The sequence below is a fragment of the Scleropages formosus genome, chromosome 1, assembly GCF_900964775.1.
Source record: "Scleropages formosus chromosome 1, fSclFor1.1, whole genome shotgun sequence".
Lineage (NCBI taxonomy): Eukaryota > Metazoa > Chordata > Actinopteri > Osteoglossiformes > Osteoglossidae > Scleropages > Scleropages formosus.
This window is the reverse complement of record NC_041806.1, coordinates 48,115,505-48,137,421: the sequence shown is the minus strand read 5'-3', so window position 1 is coordinate 48,137,421 and position 21,917 is coordinate 48,115,505. Positions and strand designations below refer to the sequence as shown.

The window sequence follows — 21,917 nt, the reverse complement described above, 5'->3', positions numbered from 1 at the left end:
ATGTAAATGTAAACACCTTGTTTTGGGAAGTGCGACACTATCAGGAAGTGGGGCCCAAACCTGCAACCCTCACTTTACAAATCCATGTCCTTAACTGCTGTGGTACCAGCTGGTACTGTGGGGTGAAAGAAGAAGGGAACAGTTGGTGCGTTCGCCACGCGCCGACCCCCTGCGTGCATCCTCCGCCGTTTGGCCACGTCCTAGTGTGCGCGGAGCTCCGTGGCGCCTCTCGTATCCCGAGCCGGAACAGGGTTCCTTCACCCCTCTGTCGGTCTCAGGGTAGGAGCTGCGTGTGAATTCCTTTTTCCTTTTATTTGGCGCTAATCTGAAGAAGTAGTTCTTAAAAACAAGTCATCAGAACAATCTACAATTAAGTCTATTCATTTAGTTGACGTTTTTTCTCCAAAGGGACTTACAATGTGGGAGGCGCGGTGGCGCAGCAGGTTTGGCGGGGTCCTGCTCTCTGGTGGGTCTGGGGTTCCAGTCCCGTTTGAGGTGCCTTGTGACAGACTGGCATCCCGTCCTTTGTGTCTCCCCTCCTCCTCCAGCCTTATGCCCTGTGTTGCCGGGTTAGGCTCCGGCTCACCACAACCCCGCTTGGGATAAACGGTTTCAGTCATTGAGCGTGTGTGTGTGTGTGTGTGTGTGTGTGTGTGTGTGTGAGAGACTTACAATGTTAATGTAGCTACAGTTATTTACCTATTTATACAGCTGGGTAATTTTACTGGAACAGTTTTAGGGTAAATACCAGGTACTACAGCTGGAGGTGGGATTCAAACCTGCAACCTTTGTGTCCAAAAGCAGGAGCTCCAAGTTGCATTTGCAGAAAATGTTCTTGCTGATCCAGAACGGGGGGGGAAATAAAATAAACAAACAAACTCACACTCGTTTTGCCGCCCCTCCCCCCCCCAACCCAGTGTTTTGTTTCCAAAAACAAAAATATCTCCCCAACATCATGAGTGACAGCTCACTAAGGCAAAACCCAAAATATTACATGGCTGAAAAAAAAAAGCTGCGGGACTCAGACTTCCAGCAAATCGCACGTCACCGTAATTTCATCTGTACTCGGCAAAACGCAGAGCGCCCGACCGACGCGAGACCCCTTTTGCCCGGGGCCGAGCGACAGGTTAACATGTTACTAGCGCACGCTAGTTACTAGTTCACTGTCAAGTCTCCTGCAGCTCTCCCGCAGGGCCCGGGTTCGATGCTGGGCACATGTTCTCGCCCTCCTCCCCACACACACGCTCTCCGGCGAGATGGGCACAGCTTGAGGAGCAGACTGGAAGGGGGAGTCCCAGGGTCTCCCCTTCGAGTTCCCGCTCCACGCAAGCTGGCCTGGAACCCGTTCCAACCTGGCGACAGACGGGCCGGACCCCGAGGACCCCGCTCGGAGCCGGGCGAGAGCGTCGGACGGTTAAAGACGTCTGCAGCCACGCTCACTATTGCTAGCGGGTTCGCAACTTCGCAAAGGAGAAGTACTCCCTGGGGGGGATAAGGACGAGGAGAAACCCCGTCAGGCCTGGGAGGGGAAGGAGGGAGGACGCGGGCGGCTCACCGGCGTTGGACATGCGCCGTCCCCTCTCCCAGTCCATCTGCTCTCTGTCGAGCTGCTCCTGGTGCTCCTGCTCCTCCCTCTCCGCCCTCTCGCGCTCCATCAGCTCACGCTCCAGCTGCTCCTGCTCCAGGCGCTGTCGCTCCGCCACCTCCCGCTCCAGGCGCTCCCTCTCCAGCCTCTCCTGCTCCAGACGCTCCCGCTCGAGCCTCTCCCGCTCCAGGCGTTCCCGTTCCAAGCGTTCCCGCTCCAGACGCTCCCGTTCGAACCGCTCCCGCTCCAGCATCTCGCGTTCCAGGCGCTCCCGCTCAGCTTCCCTCTGACGCTGTAGTTCCTGGAGTTGCCTGCATGGACAGGTGGGGAATGGGCGGGGACACCAAAGCCATGTTACCGACACCACAAATGAACAGGCAGCCATCTGAGAGACGAACTCATGTCATCCTGCACCACGGTATGACCGCAAACTCGGCTGACGAGAGAGGCGCTCAAAGTTGTCTGGAAGTTTAGGTTCTCTGCATTAAAATCACTTAAACCCACCTCTTTGTTCACCGGATATGCGAGCGTGTGCACGTCTGGTCAATATCTAAGGCACGGAAGGGTCTGAGACTGAGGATGGAGCGGCGGGATCCAGCAGGCGCAGCTGTCACCGACAGCCTGACTGTTGACCGCCGTGCCAGACGGGTGCGTTAGGGCGGTACGTCCCAAACGAGCCACTAGGGGGCAGCAGGATGTTGCTAGAGCACGCAGCCGCGCCGTAGCGACCCGAAATGTTCGTGACCCCCATGCCTGAATAGCACTGGTGGGGTTGTGCTCTGTTCAGCTGGCAAGCACTGTGAACGATGGGCTGTCAGGTACGGTAGAGCGCAGCCTTACGCACAATATCGCACGTGTAGCAGCACCGCACACCCACTATAGCAACCGTGTTTTCAAACCACACGGCCCACACGAAGGACGGATTATAGGACAGAGGTTCTTCAATTCTGGCCCTAAGGGAAGGACCAGTTTGGCCTTTCCTTTCGACACGACCCCAAGCAGAATGGGCGTTCCCACACATGGTGCCTGACATACAGGTGCGGAGATCTAGTGGGTTCCATGCGTCACCCCTCTTCGTTTCTCTCCACCGGCTTCCTGTAACTGCCCAAAATCAAGTTCAACACTTCGGTTGCGGCCTGCAAGGCGGCGGAAGGATCTGCACGCCTCTAGCGACGAGACCCAATCGCAGCCTAAACCTCAGGAGGACCGCCGCGATCGTCCGTCCACCTTTGACCGCTTGGTGGTTCCCTCATAAGAGATCCAGAATCGAGAGCCTGCAGGTTCTCAGTTGTGACTCCCAAGTGGTGGAGCGAACACCCTCTGTCCCTCAAAGCTGCTGAATCCCTCTCAACATTCAAGAATGGTCTCAGACCCGCCTTTTCTGTAGCCACCCTCCTCCCGCTCTCAACATGCAGCGCACCATTTGTCACAGTCGCCTTCGCATGTCCTACCGGTTCTATCAGCTACTCCATTAACGTGCGCCTGGTGCAGTCAGAAAAACGGACTGGGCTTCGAGAACCTTGTGCCTGCTTCTAAACCTCTTCGAAACGCACTTATTTACTGCGAACTGGATGTCATTTTCGATAAAAGTGTCTGCTAAGGAATTAAAGTTAAGAGTGTTCCTACAAGGATCAAAGGTCTCGGAGCCCATAGACCCACTTTGGACTCACTTTTTACCCCCCGATGTCAAGGCCCCGCTCTGTTGCATCATCCCGTCTCCAAGAAACACCTTACCCTTCTAATTCACGTATCACAAGTCCTATCATGACACCTGTGTGAACCACCCACTCCCACCGAGTTTCTCAGCGGGGGTGTCGACGCCCCCTCGCCGGTGGATTGACAGGTCGCGCCCCGCCGCCACATAAAGGGGAAAAGATGACCTCATAGTACCTGGCAGCTACACCGAGCCACACCTGTGTGTCACACACGCCTGTTCCCACAAAGTCATCTCTATCACCCCTCCACAGGAGTACCGTGCCTCCGGGCTGCTGGCGGAGCTCCTCCGGGGGTGGCTCTTCAGACAGCCGTATCTCAACAGGTGTGCGCCGGGATTCTGGGAACGGCGCGTCATTTGTGACAGGTACGAACACCAGCCGCGCAGTAAATCTCAGGGACACTCGTGATGTGACACTACGCTGCAGGACGAGTGAGATTAGGTGCAGGAACCGCTTGCGCAAAGTGCACCGGCAACGAGCAGCGCACCGAACATCGCAACCTTCACACGGACCTTCGTTTCTTTAAAAACATGGTTTTACCTTTTTAATGGGTTGTTCCAAGAAAATCGCATCCTTGAAGCTTTTTGGAATCACACATGCGGTTCCAGCAGCAAAATCAGGCCTATATATATATACATATATATATATATATATATATATATATAAATAAAACCTTCCAGAAGATTCTATGTCAGAGTTTAAGTCAACATTTAAACATTTTATTTCATATTATTCTTCCTTTTTCTTTCGACTTTCAATGATAGATAAATGCAGAAATTAGTTATTTCATAGTTTCTCATTTTTGACCATTACCAGGTGTATAGGGTAACGGAGCAATTCATGGTAATGTCCTTCCTTTGACATCATTAACTTTTAATCACGTAAACTGAGTTTAAAATAACCTTTTTTTCTTCAACTCTAAATTACAAATGCAGATTTTAAATTTTTCGTTATTCCATAGTTAAGGGGGGGTGTGGTGGTGCAGTGGGTTGGACCGGGTCCTGCTCTTCAGTTGGTCTGGGGTTCGAATCCCGCTTGGGGTGCCTTGCGACGGACTGGCATCCCGTTCTGGGTGCGTCCCCTCCCCCTCCAGCCTTACGCCCTGAGTTGCCGGGTTAGGCTCTGGTTCCCTGCGACCCCGTATGGTACAAGCGGTTCAGAAAATGTGTGTGTGTGTTATTCCATATTTGGGGAAAAAAAAAAAAAAAAAAAAAAATTTTTTTAAAAGTTTATTTATAGGGTCACTGTGAGAATTTACACATTCACTTAGCAGATGCTTTTCTCTAAAACGACGTGCATCTCGGGGGGGGAATCTCAGGTCACGCAAAGGGTCTAGTGTAAAACCCATTTAAGGGTTAAACGAAGCAGGTCCTACAATTGGCGGGTAAAGTGCCGGTCGGGACGGAAACGTGGCAGGACCGATAAGGAGGGAACCAGTTATCCCGAGTTCTCCAGTGGGACGCGTGTGGGTCCAGGGCTGCCGGCTGACACCGTCTGCATTCTCCAACTGCCGTCCCCTTAACCGGCCTAACTGCGTGCCCCAGTTCCCCAGTTCCTCCTCCATTATTTCCAGCTGTCGGGTATCCCCATCCGCAGGGCTCCGGAGGATACTCCCATGATTCGATGAGAGCGCAGAGCCGAGTCCAAGGGGCCCTGAGCTCCGGCCTGCTTCTCGCACTCCCCAGGCGCATCCGTCTCACGCCAACGTAAGAGACAGCAAAGGCCAAAGAGCAGCTCATTAAGCGGCCAAACAGTGACTTTCTGCAGCAGCTCCCTTCCTGGCTCTGGCGGCACCACTTAAGCCCCGCCCCCTCAAGCAAGACCGCTAGCTGGAGATCGGTTCAGGTTCAGCACATGCGATGGGTAGCTGTTAGACCGGGGCGTTGACAGAACGGTCGGCGCCGCAATGCCGTCGACGCCGCAATTAATGTCACGAGAGACTATATTATTAGTGCGAAAGGGTTTAAATATAGAGGGGGCTACAGATAACACCGGAGCCTCGTGTGCAGGCCAGGTCAGGCCAGAGAAGGTCAGCGAGCTATGATGCAATCCAAAAGCAACGCCTGCGCCGAGATGCGGACAATCAAAGGGGTTCATCTAGATGTCCGGCCGAGGGTTGTAGTTCAAGGCACTGCTGGGGGGCCACAGTATTAGCGGCACCCCTTTTTTCAAAGACAACCATCTGGATGCGTTATCCTTGACAGGAATGGACCCCAAACCATGCGTTCCTGTAACGAGCGTTAACACAAGCTTCGACGACGAGGACCTGTGTGAGCTTCACCTCAGGGGGCCTCGGTCTCCATGTCGTCAACGCTCTGACTCACGTTCTTCCCCGCAGGCTGAGATCCCACACCTGCTCACGGCATCGGCGCCCTATTTCTGTCAAGGGCTTCACGGCTGCTCACGGCTTCCTGACACGCGGTGTTCTCCGGCTGGGGAGATCGGGGGGGCATTTCCTGGACCTTAAAATGAGGATGAAGGAGATGCCCAACTGGGCCACGGGTCTATGGTTCTGAGCCCAACGGCCCAGCGGAGAGGACAGGCAGCTCACCTGCTCGCTCAACAAGGTCGATGTCTTGAGCAGCGTAAGGAGACGGTCATTGGGACGAACACAACCTATTGAGATGAATCACGGAGATGAACACGACCAGCTGGTGTCACGGACCCACGTTTGATGTGAAACTGATGGAAATTAAAAGTTTACCAGCTGCACGGCTTCAAGGCGTGTCGGCAGCAAGGACGACTAGGGAGGAGCGGCAAGAAACACAACGCGAAGCGTCAAGAACCATTTTCCAGGAGCTGTAGAACCGACCAAACTGTCCGGTGAACCAACTTTCCCCGAGTTCCCCGTGTCCTCAGAGGAAACCGAGGGCTACGAAACGCAAAAGAGGCGGGAGCTCTATTCACTGGCATTTTGGCATCTGACACCCGTTTCCAAGGAAACCGTTGCCAAGGGAAGGAAGACGGCACGTGGCCTGGGTCGGAATGTCTCCCCGTTACTCTCGACCACAGATCTCAAGATGAAACACACACAGGGCTTCTTTCTTGTGTGAAAAGAAAGGAAGGGGGGGGGAAAAAAACTTTGCCGCGATACTTCCTTCAGGTACCTGTCAAACTCAAAGGCGGGGGAGATACGGTTATTACACAGCTTAGGGAATATTTCTATTCAAAGCCACTTCCATACCGTTCAAACTTCACATATTGCCAATTGAGGATGGGAGTAAATAAGCTCTTGGGGCTTGTGTCGGGGGTCTAGTTTGAGCGCCGATACAATACACCCCAAACGGCTCTGCGACTCCTGCGAGGGCAGAATGAAGGAGCGTTAAAAGGAGTGCAGCACCTAAGGAGGGACCCATGTTCGGTTCCTCGTCGCCTTTCGTTGGAAAACTTAAGGTCCAATTGAGGGGGCTCAGAGAAGCTCTTCCCGCCAGACAAACGGGACAACGGCCAGAATTGCGCCACGCTGTCCCACGCCATTGAAATCAAGTGCCCAGTTGTCATATCTCCGGCCAATCGGAGCAGAGATGCACAGCCTTTCATGTGGAGACAACCGGGGAATGATGCATATTGCTTTTATGCACCTTTTATTTCTTTTATTCTGCTGGGATTTAGCGTCAGTTCCAGCTGCTCTGGACCAGTGCTAAGAAATGGGAACGATGAAGGCGACAATCCACTTTTTTTGGTACCTACAGGAATCCCACAGGAGGCGTAATGTGAAACAACCAAGCAGAACAAAATTATCTGAATATTTACTGCCCAACTTGGGGATCCTAGAAAGTTGGAAGATGGGCTTCAAAACACTAGGAAAGAGAGTTTTAAGGACATTGTGGACAGGCCTGCAAAAGTAGCAGATGGACAAGGGATCAGATCGGACAGGAATCTCTCCGGAAGCACGAACGGAGAGGCTCAGGTTGTAGTTTGGAGATGTAATGCAAAGAGTGGATTGTCCAGTAATTCTTGGGGAAGTTGGAAAAAGAAGAACGGGGTGACGAGACACCAGATGGAGGGGCATGAGAGCCGTGGCAACGGACACACCCCTTTCAACACCGAGGACACAAGCGGAGGGCAGGACGTTTCTGGAGGCAATTGACCTGATCGCACTTAAGCAGCAGGGTTCCTACAAACAATTTTAAGTAGCAGCTCAAAGTAGAAACCCTCCCCAGCAGGTGGGGGGTGGGGGCGGGACAGAGCCATCCTGGGTCAGCGATCCGGTGCGGCATTCCTTCGGCGTGACCACGAATGAGTGGCTGAGGAGAGGACTGCGTCCCCCATCCAGAAGCCTGAATTAGGGGAAGCTGTGGGCTGCCTGTCCCTCGACGCCTCATTAGGACAGTGGGATGGGGGGGGGGAGACAGTGTTAAAAGCAAGGAGAGACAGAGACCAAGGAGAAGCACGGCGTCATGAGTCAGCCCCCCCAAGCAACTGCAGAGACACCCGAGGGACAGACTTCCCTTCAAACGTCCCCTTAGAATTTAAATTGGGGGGGGGGGGACGACACAAACTGCCTTCCATATGGTCACTGGGTGACATGAGCAGCGGCATCAGTTGCCATTACTATTACTTACTCATCAATTACTTCATGCTGTCCTCCAAGGTGACTGACTACATTATGTTTGTACACTAAGCTCTGACAAGTGATTTACCCCTGTAAACAGCTGGATAATTCTTACTGTACCAATTGAGGGTAAATACCTTCATCGAGGGTAAAGTACCCCAGGTCTTTCACCTGCAAAGCAACAGCCCTAAAAACACACCTCTGCCACCGCCCCATATCGCAGCATCCCGGGATAGCGCATGACTCACGAGCCACTGAAAGCGGTTAAGGTTCCTGTTAAAAGACCTACTTAAAACCCAACCTGCACCACGTGAAAAATACCCTAATCGTAGTTGACACCCAGGACTGAAACCTGCGGCTAAAATAAAACAGCCCCCCGCAGCCGCGGCGGGACCGTTTGAAGAATGAGGCAGCGGCTGGTTTGCGTCTCCTCGTCCGGCGACGGAGAGCGAGATCCTGTCCTGGGGTGACATCAGCAGCCGAGAATGCGGCCAAGGCTAAATATGGCCGCCGACACCTGCAGGTGAGAGAAGCATCAGCTTCGCTGGCAGCTGCTATTACATTCACAAAGAAACACTGCTGCCCCCGAATGTGGGCGAGCCCCCCCAACCCCAACACACACTGCTGGCAGGCCGCTGGAGGTCCGCTGCTACCTCCATATAAGGAGCACGAACACACGGAACGCAGTGACTCAACCTAACCAGATGTCAGGTCCTGCTTCTCCGTGGGGCTGTGTGTGAATCCCAGCCAGGGCTCCGGGCCCCCCCCGCCACCACCGTGCTGCCGGGGTTCGAGTGAGGGCTGCATGAATGAACGTTGCTTACGAAGGTATGCTCCCAGGCGTTCTCTGGTGTCACGAACCCTCAGCACAGGGAAACTGCTGCCTTCAGGGCTCGGAAGCTGCGTAACCCTCCTGTCACAGGTTCGCATCCCGGCCCAGCTGACAAGAAGGAATTGATCCGATAATGACGGCCCTAACCGAAGCAGTTGGCCCGTCTTCAGGGTCGCTGCAGTGTGCAGAGAGCAGTGAAGGCCAGCTCACCTGAAAGAAAGCCTCTTCAACCCCATCTTGGGGTGGGGTGGGGTGGGGTGGGGTGGGGTGGGGGCTGAACAGGGAGACAGGTGGGTAACTGTGGGTGTGTGGCTAGAAAACACAGCAGACAGCTCACACAAGATGTCAGAGTAACACCGATAAGAGTGCCGCGTGTGTTATTTTAACTGGGGCAAGGTTATGACAAGGGTATGGCTTTCACGGTGTGTGTGTGTGTGTGTGTGTGTGTGTGGGGGGGGGGGGGGGGGGGGGGGGGGCCTGGCAGTCCACAGGACACATGAGCGCCATGAAGTCCAAGGGGGCATTCAGGTATCGTACTGTTGACCCTTAAGGTAGTAAGCAGCAGAAAAACAACAGTGATTTGTCCCTAGAGTGCGCGTGTGGGGGTGGGTGTGGGTGTGTGTGTGTGTGTGTTTATGTTACACTGCTCTGCCGTGTATAGATGCATGAATGAATGTCGGCAGGTTAGCGTAACACATCAAAATTCACGCAAAACTAGAAAGAGTCTCCGGTCCTAGCAACGAGGGTGATAGATGGTTCCGGAAAACCATAGCCACGTGTCCCAATCCCTTAACCGCTGCACAACACTACTGCCCCGACAATCACCCGCTTTTGGTTTCCCTAACATGAGGACACAGTAGCAGTGTCCTTCCGCCGTCCTCTCGCTGCCAGGAACCATCAAAAAAAGCATTTAATCTGCCGGTCTGCTGGTGCCTGAGGGCAAAGGCGCGTCCGCGGCACCATGACGCACTGCGGAAGGGGTGCAGGGCACAGCCAGATCACCTTGAGCCTGGTTGAACCGGCAAAACAAAATGAAACAAAAGGCAGAAACGCGGCTGAGCCAGAAAGAGCGCTGCTGTCGAGCGCCACGCAGGTCACTCTTATTGCTGCCATTATTCAAAACTGCTTCCAGTCAACTGTGAAGACGTGTTTAAGCAACTTGCTGGAAGTCCATCGAGTGTTTGTGCACAGTCTGCCTGCCCACAGTCCCAACCCGGTTAGGTAAACCCCCCCAGGGACAAATGGACGGCGGCCAAGTACGCAGAAATGAAGGTTTCTCGTGGAGGGCTTTGGGAGGATCTTGTGGGCTCTACATTATGAGTTGAGCAAGAAGCAGAAAGAAGATCATCGCCGTGCCCATGGAAAGGGCTTCCGTGGCAATGGTAAATGGTAACATGTTGCGCTGACGGTGCTTAGTTTAGACACTATCAACCTCCCAGTTTCAGCATTTTTACATTTTGTTGGGGCAGTACTAAGTGCAGGGTTTCGAACCCATGACCCCTATACTCACAGCAGGCCGTCAGCCTGGAGTGTGGCCACTGAGGTCTAAACCAGTAGGGGAACTGCTAGTAAACAGGTAACCAGTTAACTGGAATGAAAAGACAGGTGGACCGTGCTCTGTCCGAATGGGCGGAGTCACAGCGATGGATCTGATTGGCTGAGTTGCAGCTTGTGGATGGGCCCACGCGGACTTACCTGCGCTGCATCTCCACCTCCTCTGGCGACGGCCCATTCTGAATCTGAGTCGTCTGTCTAGGCAACGTCGGACCTGCAGGAAGAGACACCGAGCACTGGTAAACAACTGCTTTCCGCCAATTACAGGTGGTCCTCGATTTACAATATGCAAATTACGATGACCCAGATTTACAACAGTTGTCCCATTCACCTTATTATATTTTATTATTATTTCCAATCCCGACGTTTGGTGGCAACGTCTAACGATGAGCGCGCCATCTGCCGTACGAAAACATCGACAGGTGATGCTGCCAACAAGGCAGCCGTATTCCTTATTGTTTGGATCTCAGTCAGTGTTTGGGTGTCCAACAGTGAGGGTGCGTGCAGAGCTTTTCATCTGTGATTCACATTATATATATATATATGTAGGCTACCAAGCCAAAAAGTTTAGGTGGAGCCAAAAGAAAAAGCAAGAGACTTACAAATGAAAGTGTAAATGACAGTGCAGCATGAAAATATAACACCGTGCTATATTTATATTACTCTGTATTAATATTATTTTAAGACGCATGTGTGAAATTAGTGGAAAAAAATATAAAAAAGCTCAATACACAATGCTACATTCACACATATTGTTTAAATCCTTTATAGATATATACATAAAATTTTATATATAAATGTATAATTTTTTTATATATAGAAACAGACATCCAAAAAACAGGATTCCTACAGGATTTTCGCTTGTGACACTCGACTTATGACGAGGTTGTTGGAACAGAAACCCCTGGAAAATAGAGGATCACCTGCAGATTAAACCTCGCCCCCTCCTGAGCACCAAACCCAACGGACTTCCCGAAGCGGTACCTCACACTGACCAGGGCAGACAGCGGTCAGCATTAACCCTTCAGTTGCTCGCCCAGAGGGAACAAGCCAGGAGAGACGTGAATCCAGGACCCCATGTCACACTGGTGTGTGGAGGTCCTGTGGAGATGAAAGCGGTGGTGTACCAGAGGTAGCGAGGGGAAGGGAGGAGTACCGTCATTACCTTAGGGCAAACCGTGGCTCTTAAACCCTGCAGGAGGTGCAGCTCAAAGAGGGGGTGGGAAGATGACGAGCACCACCAGCAATCACATGACCACCAAACATCTCACCAGAACAGAGCACTTCAGTTGAGCTCCAACTGCTCTGGCAAACAGCCCTCATCACAAAACAGCGCTCAGTGGAACGTTCTTTTTCTGAACGTCTCAGAGCTGCCAGAGCAGCCAGACACTGGTACGGCATCAGTCATGTAAAGCGTCACGGTGGCTCAGCAAGTAAGCACCAGTGCTGCACAACTGCTGAGCTGCACACTCATGTGTGGGTTCGAAGCCAGCTCAGTCTGTGTGGAGTTTGACTCTCTCGCTATTGCAATATGGGTCTCTTCTGGGTGCTCTTGTTTCCTCCCACAATCCAAAGACATGCTTAAGGTGAAGTGGTGACTAATTCACAATTGTATTCATTCATTTAGCTGATGCTTTTCTCCAAAGCAACTTACAGTGTTAAAGTTACAATTAATTTTACCCATTTATACAGCTGGTAATTTTTACTGGCACAATTTAGGATAAGTACCTTGCTCAACGGTACTACAGCCAGAGGAGGGGATTGAACCTGCAACCTTTGAATCCAAAGGCAGTTGCTCTAACCACTATGCTACCGGCTGTCCCCTACTTAATGATAATTGTCGATCCCTCGGAAGAAAGGTATCGGCTCAATGAATGGAGGTTGCTGGGGGGGGCCTTCCACAACGTCCGCTCGTCGATGTTGGCATCCACCTGGCTCACATCTCCAGCTTACACTTATTGTTTACTTTCACCGCTGTGTGAAAATAGCAATGGCGTCATCGGCCGGTTTGCGGTCATGGTGGACTTCAGGGTTGACACCAGGTGGCGTAGTGGCTAGAGCAGTCACCTCGCAGTCAGAGGAGCTGGGTTCAAACCCCCGCCCCTGCTCTAAAACCCTTGATCAAGCTACTTAACCCAAACTGATAGTTCAAATTACCCTGTGATATAAAAGTGTAAATCAGTGTAAGGAGCTCAGGGTACAAACCGCACATTGTCTCTTCGGAGAAAAGCACCAAAGAATGATAAAGACTTGCTTACCCTGGTATCATCCATCGATACTTGACACAAGACTCAGTAGCTCTACTCAGCCAGCACACACAGGACCCCTTTCCCACCTCATACGCCTCACTGCCTCTCACCCACTGATTAGCATCACGCCAACGGAAGGCTGACCGAACCCCCGGCTCCGAAGGGAGGTGAAGAGCACCTCTGTTCTGAACTGGAAAGGCGCCGTCACCCTAGTAAAAATAAGCAGCAGTCTTGAGGCTGTGATCAGCCTCGGAGTGAGGACCACGCACCGCACCGAAGAGACTGTGCCGGGGGAGGAGGGGGTGACGCAACGGCACGGGCAACGGGATCCAAGGACGAGGACAGCGGGGGTACCTACGCTTGCGGGCCGCACCTTGGGTCCTCTTCGGGCAGCACACGTAATGCCAGAGCCCCGCGGGGCAGCCCCGGGACGTAACGGTCCCCCCGACCCCGCTGGGGGCGTCAGGCCTGGTGCTGCTCAGGTGCATTGCGACCTCCTCGCCCGTGCAGACATGTCGGCGCCCAGATCGACTCTGGGTTCCACCATGCAGAGAGCTGCGGTTCCGGAGGTTGAGCGCACTTCCTGGATGCAATCAATTATTCATGACCTGGTGGCAGCAGGACGGGCGGGGCGCCCGGGAAGGAGCATGCGTGTTTGTCCTGGGAGTTAACGTCATCGCTGCTGGTAGGGGGTGGGTGTGGGTCGAGCCTCAGTGCCACCGCACGGGACAAGACGCGTGTAGCCAGACAAGTCCGCTGGGGAGCAGTAGGTGGCGCAGCAGTTAGAGTGCTCACCTTGCACTCAAAGAACTTGGATTCAAATCCCACCTTCTCCTGAAGTACCCTCAACATAGGATCCGAGAGAGTAAAAATTACCCCGGGAAATAAATCAGTAGAGCGTCAATAAACGAGCAAGGAAAAGCACAAACTAAATGAATAAATGTAGAAGTACGAAGAGGTAAATCACTGAGGTTCATTACCTAATGCTGTAGGCTGTGCTGGAGACGGGAGTCCGATGAATGATGAACAATCAGGATGATGTTCAGCAAATTTAAACAAAAAATGTGTTGTGACCCCCAGAAGATACATATGGACAGAGAATGATACCCTCAGTAAATCCTCAGTGGAACTGGGTATTGTGTGGTCATGTGACCCTCGATCCTGCTGCCACGGTCACACCCGCCTCTGCTGATGAAGCACTGATGAGAACCATGTCCGACTTCTTCCTGAACCCCCTGCTCCAGAAGAAACACGAGGAGCATGTATTGCTGTAACGCCGATCCAAACTCAGGGAGGTCCAAGGGTACCACGGTAACATACCCGACAAAGTGCATGTCTCCCTCCTGTGGCTGCCGAGGCTGTCACGAATGAGAAATGCTCACACACTCCAATTACGCTCTGCGCAGCAGAACTGGCGTCAGGTGAGCCCGGGGGGGGGGATCTCAGCTCACACACACTCGACTGAGGCTCAGTACCTTGCGAAAGGGTACTACAGCAAAGGGCAGGATTTGAACCCGGGTCCTTTGAGTGTAAGACAGCAGTTCAGCACCTGGGATCACATGAAATACGGGCAGCTGATCGCATAGCAGTTAAAGCTGCTGCTTTTGGAGCTAAAGGTCGCAGGTTCGAATCCCACCTCCACCTGTAGTACCCTTGAGCAGAGTTCTGACGCCAAGTTGCTCCAGTAACAATCAGACAATTACCCAGGTGTATAAATGGGTAAATAACTAAGTACCTTAACACTATGTTGCTTTGGAGAAAAGTGTCAGCTAAATCAATAAATGTAAATGTGAACAAGTGATGCAGCGCTGCCTTTACCGCAGCTGACAGGTAAACACATACAAGCTTCAGTAATCAAGAGTCGTCACTGAGCCCCTTGTAAGTATGGTAAAATTGAGGGGGGGGGGGGAGCGCACTTGTTCTGTTGATCTCATTCAGCTCAGTTGCGTGTCTTCAGCAAGTCCTTTGCGACATGTTGCCTTGAAGCGCAAAGTCCAGCGTGATACGAAGACGACGTCGCCTCTCCCGTGTCTAATAAAAGCACCTCTGCTCAGAAACAGGCCTTGGGATGTATGTGTGTGGCGCGCTTGTGGGGGGGCTGATTTTATTCTGGGCACCTCGACCTTCCACCCCCCCCCCCGCCCCACCGGATCCCATAACCCCAGCTTTATTGATCATGACAGCGCAGACTCCTCCCCCGTCCAAAGCTCCACCCCCCCAAAAGCACAACGGCGCTGGCCACACCCTTCCTCAAGCTCTCGGCCCGGTAGGGACCATGAGTCCGTTCACTTTACAACCTGATACAATTATTTCTGGACGTGAAGCATATTAAATAAAATAGACATACTTCCTATACATTTTTTATTTTAACACAGTACTTCATATTAAATTTTTTGCACCCTGTGGGGTTGGGGGGGGGTGGCGGCCTCAGTATCTACACATCCGAGCCTCTACACACCTCCGACGGACGGACGAGTCTGGCAACTACGGCTGCTACACAGCACTTCCCGGAGACGCCAACATTGACCAATCACAGCTCTCCTGCAACCTGCTTGGCCTTCTCATTGGCTTGAGCAGAGCCTGCAGGACTCCCATTGGACAGCCCACCCGCCAACACTTGAGCACGAGAGCGACGATAGCAACCCGGAAGGTCGCTCTCGTCCCCAGAGTACACCATTTTACCCCAACTGCAATAAAGCAATTATTATTTATTATTGGACGTGCGCAACGTAGTCGCTACGACACGGCGCTCGATTCTAAAGCACCAAAAACCACTAAGGGAGGGAAGAGCTGAGTGCTGAGGTAACACAAACGAAACCGGAGGCCACCGCATCGAGCGGAACCGCAGGTCGCGTCTCCTACAGCAAGAAAGAGCGGGTCACGTTCGCAAGTCCTTATCGCCGTCGTCACGAATATCGCAAACCGAACACTTTTTCCAAAAAGGGAACCGATCCACTGCGCACGCTTCTCACCAAAACACACCAGTCGACCTCAGTCAAGCACAAAGTTTCAGCGGCGAAGGTCTGGAACGTTCTCCAAGGGTAAAAAATTGGCCCATGAGCTCTTTGAGGCGTGTGCCGTACGGAAAGTTCTGAGGAGCCCTCCCCCAACCGGCACCTCCTCGCTCCCCATACTCACTCCTCAGCAGGATCTCCGCACGGCTGATCTTCTGCTGGGGGAAACGGCCGATCCTGGGAGCGGGCATGGCTGCCGTGGCCACAGGAAGCGCAAAGAGATCACTAGCCGACCAGTGATAGAGAAGTGTGGTGCTCTGGGGACCCAAGAGCAGGAGAAATGATCTGGACCAGGTTACGAGGGACCCTTCGTCTTTATTGGGCTGTTGATGCAACTGGAGGGGTGGGAGGGTCACATGCTGTTATGGGGGGGGGGGGTGAAACAAACAAATTCCAAACACTAACCCCAACCCCCCCCTCCTCCTGTACACCACGGCTGGGAAAACAAACTCCTTTTGGCACAGGAATTTGGCCAAATACCACGAGGCGTTTCCCTCTTCAAACCGGTGTCTCCAGGGGTCTCCTGGGCAGAACATGCAAGTGAGACCCCCATGCGTGAAGACCCGTAATACGGAGGGACCTACAATTAGACGCAGAATGAGACCCGAGACTAGGAGGACCAGGACCCTGGAGACAGCCACACTGACGTTGGAGAACTTTGTTTGGACATGAATGAACTGTGTCGTCCAACATACTCGGTCAGCCATCTACTGTCGAGGAGATGTCAAAACATGGTATTTATACCACACGAATGACATGTAAATCCCCAGTACTGACATAGTACAGGGTTGTCAGCGGGGCTTAAGCTCCCACTGAGGGTGAAGAAATGGCCCTAAATCACAATGCTGACGCCACCAGCTGCCAAACAAGTAGAGCACTCCGAGGTGAGATCATTCCTTAGGACGGCGACTGGAATGCGAGGTTACAGGTCCTGTCCCCTCACCACCGTGAAACCGAAGTGAGTGCCACAGAGCCCAACCAATTCTGTCCTCCCAAATACGATCCAAACCAGCAAAGCTCTCAACGAAGATTTCAGGCAGGCCAAGCGAGACCTTCGCCAGCTTACCATCATCTCATATTCACTCATCCCCCACTATTTGGGCTGGATATCTCCTGATATCCAGTTTTTCCACATATCTGGTTTGTGATTATCATCACCACTTATTTATTGGCCTGGATACTATTTTAAATGGTCTGCGTATGAGAAAACTGCGATCGAGTTTGAAAATTGAGCCAATCAGCTCTGTGAGAGATTGAAAAGCATGGAATTGTGGGAACTCTGCACCCACACTCTCAGTTACGTTCTGGCACTCCATGATCTTGCCGTCTACCGATTGTGTTTATACCCCCCGTCACTGTGCTTTACAGGTGCAGCTGGTAGTACAGTGGCTAAAGCTGCCCTTGGACCCAAAGGTTGCAGGTTCAATCCCACCTCCAGTTGTAGCATCACTGAACAAGGTACTTGCGCTATATTGCTCAAGTAAAATAAACCTACTATATAAATGGGTAAATTACTGTAAATACCTTAACATTGTAAACTGCTTCTGAGAAAAGTGTCAGCTAAGTGAGTAAAGTTATTCTTTTATTAAAATGTGACACAACCTTTGTCTTCCTCAAGCCCGTTCAGACACGCCAACTTCATTTTATAACTTTTATATATAATGTCACTGTTACAAATTCCAGTTACAGAGGCACGGTGGCACAGTGGGTTTGGCTGGGGCCCACTGTGTGGCGGGTCCGGGGTTCGAGTCCTGCTTGGAGTGCCTTACAGTGGACTGGTGTCCTGTCCGGGGTGTGTCCCCTCCCCCTCCAGCCTTGTGCCCTGTGGTCCTGGGTTAGGCTCCGGTTCACCGCGACCCTGCTCGGGACAAGCAGTTGTAGACATTGCGTGCGTGTGTGTGTGTGTGTGTGTGTGTGTGTGTGTGTGTGTGTGTGTGTGTATGTTCCACTTTAACCCGTTACACTACTTTTTAATCACTTCAGAGTAAGTGTGGTTATCATGGCCACCACAGCAGGAGGGGATTCAAACCCAAGATCAACTGCAAGGTGATGACCAATCATGACCCCACCCATGGCCCTCAAACCCCAAATGGGATGAAGTCAGTGTCCAACCTGCAGCTGACAACCAAAGCAGACACACAGTCCCATGGGTGCCTGAACACGAGTGCCACCAGGTGAGGAACAGCAAGATGCCCCAGACATCAATGAGCAGCGCTTACGTAGGTTCGAGGGGCAAAGTCCATCTGCCGTGCTGCAACCCGGACTTCCTGTGATCCTCCCCTTTGGAGTGGCAGGACGTATTCGGGAAGTACACGCTACACGCTCGAGTGCATCTAATCCAACTGTAATGATTTCTCGCACAGGAATTAAATCGACTCCAAATATAGCTGCTCTCCCACGCAACGAGCGACGAGCCTCTCACACGGAGCTCACCGAAGGCAACTCGTTCACATGAGCCGCCACCGCTGCCTGCCCCACCGACCCAGCACCCGCCAGCAACAGCGCTTATTTTAAAAAAACATCGAACACATGGACGCACGCTGCCGGGCGGTTCCTGTGCCCGCGACACGGAGACGACACCCAGCCGTGTGACTCGAGTCGTGCATTTCGCCGTTCTAATATTAGCCAAAAAGGAGACCGTCTGGGCTGTGGTGGGCGGCTGGGGGTATTGGGGGGTGTTGAGAGGTGGGCCCAGTGCAGGGTCAAGCCCCCGCGGCGAAGAATGAGAATGCAGGTGGCCAACGGCCACGCCGCTGAGCCACGCTGGACGGCTGGTGTTACTTGCCGTGCTGCGTTTGCGTGCACTCCTGGCGGTGCAGCCTCTGCGGCGGGACACCGGCGCACTGTACGTGAGCAGCTGCATCACACTGCTCAGCAGCGGGAACCAGATGTAGCGTCAACTGAGCCTTCCTGCAATACCACACACGGCCGGCAGAGGGGAAAGCGTCACAGGCACTATAGCTTATTGTTATTATTTACTATTTATTCATTTAACTGACACTTTTCTCCAAAGCAGCTTACAATGTTAAGCTTCTTACAATGATTTATACATTAATAGTCAGGTAATTCTTATATTCGATAAAACAGGCATTTTAATATTGGATGGCAAAATTCATCACGCGATGGCTGACAGGCTGCCATGCTGGTCCAACGCCGAAGGTTATTCGTCTTTCACATGGTTTCGGGCTTCTTTCAAAGCAAACTAATTCATAACAAGTCCTTCCCTCGACAGGACAGCAGCAGGGCCCTACCAGGGATTTGAAGCGGCACAGCACGAGGCTGCCCGAGGTCACGGCTGCCAGCCTGCATCACATGCCGCCTGAATTTTTTTTAAAGGACTTGCACAGTTCAGACTCTCAGCAGCTTTGAACGTGGAAGTCAGGGATACTTCTGGGGCCGCGGAGGGCAAAGGGCCCCTGCCTCGGCCCTGCAAACCACTGACCCGTACGAGGGTGAGGGGGATGGTTGAAGGCAGCGTTGTGGATCTGCATACCACTTGTGTGCTGGCAAGGCATGCTCCGGGGGGGTTGGGGGGTTGCCGGGTCACGTTTTCAGTCGACTGCAGTTGGAACACAGTTCTGTTCCTGCCGGCTCATTAAACACCGAGGGTTGTGGGGGTGGTGCTGGAGAGTTCCAGCGCAGAGCCGAGTCCGGCTGCCCGTAAACAACGCAACTGAGACAATGGAGACGGAGGGAGAGACGGGTTCAGCCAATCAGGAGCTTCTGCTGGACTGGCCAGGCTGGTTTAGCATGCGCCGCGCTGCCTCTGTCACTGGTATCAAAGAAAGACACGCAAACTCAGCGTTCGAAAGGAAGATAAACAGCAGAAGAAGAAAAGTGCCCAACAGGTGGTGGGGTGTGGGGGAGAGGGACAAAGCTGTATTATGCAGAAAAGCAGAAGAGAAAAGCCTGAAGCTCAAATTCATTAAAGCTCCGGCACGGGATCACCAGGCACGTGAGACAGGGAACGTGGCAGGGACGGCAAGAATGGGGGTGAGACGAGGCGTGGGACCAGGGCGGGGAGAGACAGGGTATCAGGCGGAGAGCAGAAGGGATGAACAGGAGGGGGGAACTGGGTGCACCCCCATGTTTTATGTAAGAGAAGAACATCTAGGAACCAATCTAAGTGTCAAAGGCCACCGCAGGAAGAAACCATGCCCCCATCAGGATGAGGAGACGCAACCTGCTGTCAAAAGTTCCACCCAGCATGGCACAAGGCCCCTGAACAGGGAATTAAACCTTAATTATCATGAGTTTGCATAATTAAGGACATCGCTATCAGGTAATCAAAGCGTCGTCATTAGCGCGCTTTAAACTCCCGCTTTCGGCGATAAGATAGCAGGAATCTGTGAGGCTAAACGATGAAAGCCAAGGAGAAAAAGCACGAGAAGAAGCATGACTCAAGAATCTCCACACTAACTGGAAGAGGGCTGAACTCAGCCCCACGTGTCAAGGGTAGAATCTGGCTGAGTCCGTGCGGAGTTTGCACGTGCCCCTCGTGATTGTGTCAGTTTCCTCCTCCTCTGTTGCATGCGTGCGTGCGTGTATGAGTGCGAGAGAGAGATTTCACTGCAATGGATTGGCATCCAATCCCAGGTGTACCCCATTTCGCAGCTGATGTTCTGGAATAGGCTCTGGACCACTGGGACCTTGCAGTAGGACAAATGGAATGAATGAATGGTCCAGTCTTCAAGGATTCCGCTACCATGTAACAGTGGTTCTAAAAATGGTCAAAAATAGAAATATATAAATAAATAAATCACGTGACTTCTGCGCAAATTGCGCACGGAATCCGGAATCCCTCGAAACCAAATCCGCCGTCCTTCCTACCACAAAAACTGCAGGGAATTCCGGGATTCGTCCCTCAAACTACTTGGCTGAAGACCACAAATGGTCGCTGCATGAGGTGGGGGGAAACAGTGCCTGGCCTTCCAGCTAAAACCCTCCGCTCACATGTTTTCAATAAGCTCAGATGTTTTAAATAGATCATATGTTTTAAAAAACACTTACATCATGTTTTTTTAAATAGATTATGTTTTCAAAGAAGTAAATAAATAAAATAAACAGTACTTCTCCTTCGAAACAATGCCCCATCTGGTTTCAATGCATAAACATTCAGACTAAATGCTGCAATTACTGCCTGGCAGGAACACTGTGCTCCGAATGAGTCTTATAGCCCCTGGACCCCCTCATACCTTTACCAACCTCCTCCTCCGGTCCGCCTGAACCCCCGTTGAGACAGGACTGTCACCACTCTACACAAACTATATTCAACACGCAAGAACCAACTAGTTACGGTGACCTAATGGTCAACGTTCACACCAGATCCAGGGATCCAACTTTACATCATCATCGGTTTTTTTCGACAGATGTGTCCAAAGCAATTTACCCAACTGGTGTGTGTGTGTGTGTGTGTGGGGGGGTTATGACCTCCAAATATGACATCAGTGACGCTCTCAGAAGACTCAACAGGCCCATGTCCGTTCATGATCTGAACTTCCACGCCTTTGGTACCATTGTTGCGTGGGCCCAGGTCGGACCAAACCCAACACAGAGCTCATACTCAGCACCACATACTTGTTACCTTCTGGTATGGTGAAAAAACCTCAAACAGCCAGTACAAATACCATGTAAGAGAAACTAAAGGAGCTGACCAAGATGGTGACTTAGGGGGATGAGGGATGACCACCAGCCAAGACATCTTGGGAAACCAAATGGCCATCACAAACCTAGTCTTGCGTACTGTTCTGTGTTGCACTATGGTCCCGGAGAGACAACAAGCTACACAGAGGAATGACAATAAAAACCCACTTGAACTTGAAAGCTGACGGAGAAGAACTGCCTTCTCTTGGCCCAGACCACCAACACAAAGACTGAAAAGTAAGACCGCCATCTGCCCAGTGGTCACAGCAGTGACTGTGCTTCTTGAAATTTGCAGGAGTACATGTTCAAATCGCAATCTGATTTGCTGAAGACCCAGCTTTGAGAAATCTAACGCTCAACATTCACTCACCTGCCTCCTGTGAGTTGAGCACCTCCAAGGCGTGCATCATGGCACTTGCGAACACATTGGCATCCTCCTTGCTGCCGAAGTTGAGTCCATAGACCTGACGGGCATCACGCCATTGGTGGAACGTCTGCGTGGCCTGGTTGTACTTCAGCCCCTTGGGGATGGCACAGTTGATCACCACCTGTGGAGGGGGTGAGCCAAGGTGATGATGGTATAGGAGGAGGTAAATCCATTAAGCAATGGAAGGAGCCAGACAAGAAATGCAGCACTTTGACACTGTATGGATTTTGAGTGCAACAGAAAATAGGAAATCTGTTAACAAGCACTTCATGAAAAGCAACAGAGGTACAATGAGTTTTCCAAAAACGCCCAAAGAATTGGGGATTCCGGGTCATTAATCCTC

At 52.1% G+C, this 21,917-nt stretch overlaps 1 protein-coding gene across 3 annotated transcripts in view; it reads right to left on the bottom strand.

Moving 5' to 3' along the window:
* The window catches only part of enah (ENAH actin regulator), a 49,243-nt gene that overhangs the window by 13,556 nt on the left and 13,770 nt on the right, over nucleotides 1–21,917 (bottom strand). For all 3 annotated transcript variants that reach the window (XM_029248153.1, XM_029248185.1, XM_029248208.1), the window contains exons 3-5: nucleotides 21,518–21,695; nucleotides 10,383–10,455; nucleotides 1,556–1,896 (exon numbers count right to left, since the gene is read on the bottom strand). In XM_029248153.1, coding sequence (XP_029103986.1) covers nucleotides 1,556–1,896; nucleotides 10,383–10,455; nucleotides 21,518–21,695 — 592 coding nt within the window. The remainder of the gene's footprint in view (nucleotides 1–1,555; nucleotides 1,897–10,382; nucleotides 10,456–21,517; nucleotides 21,696–21,917) is intronic.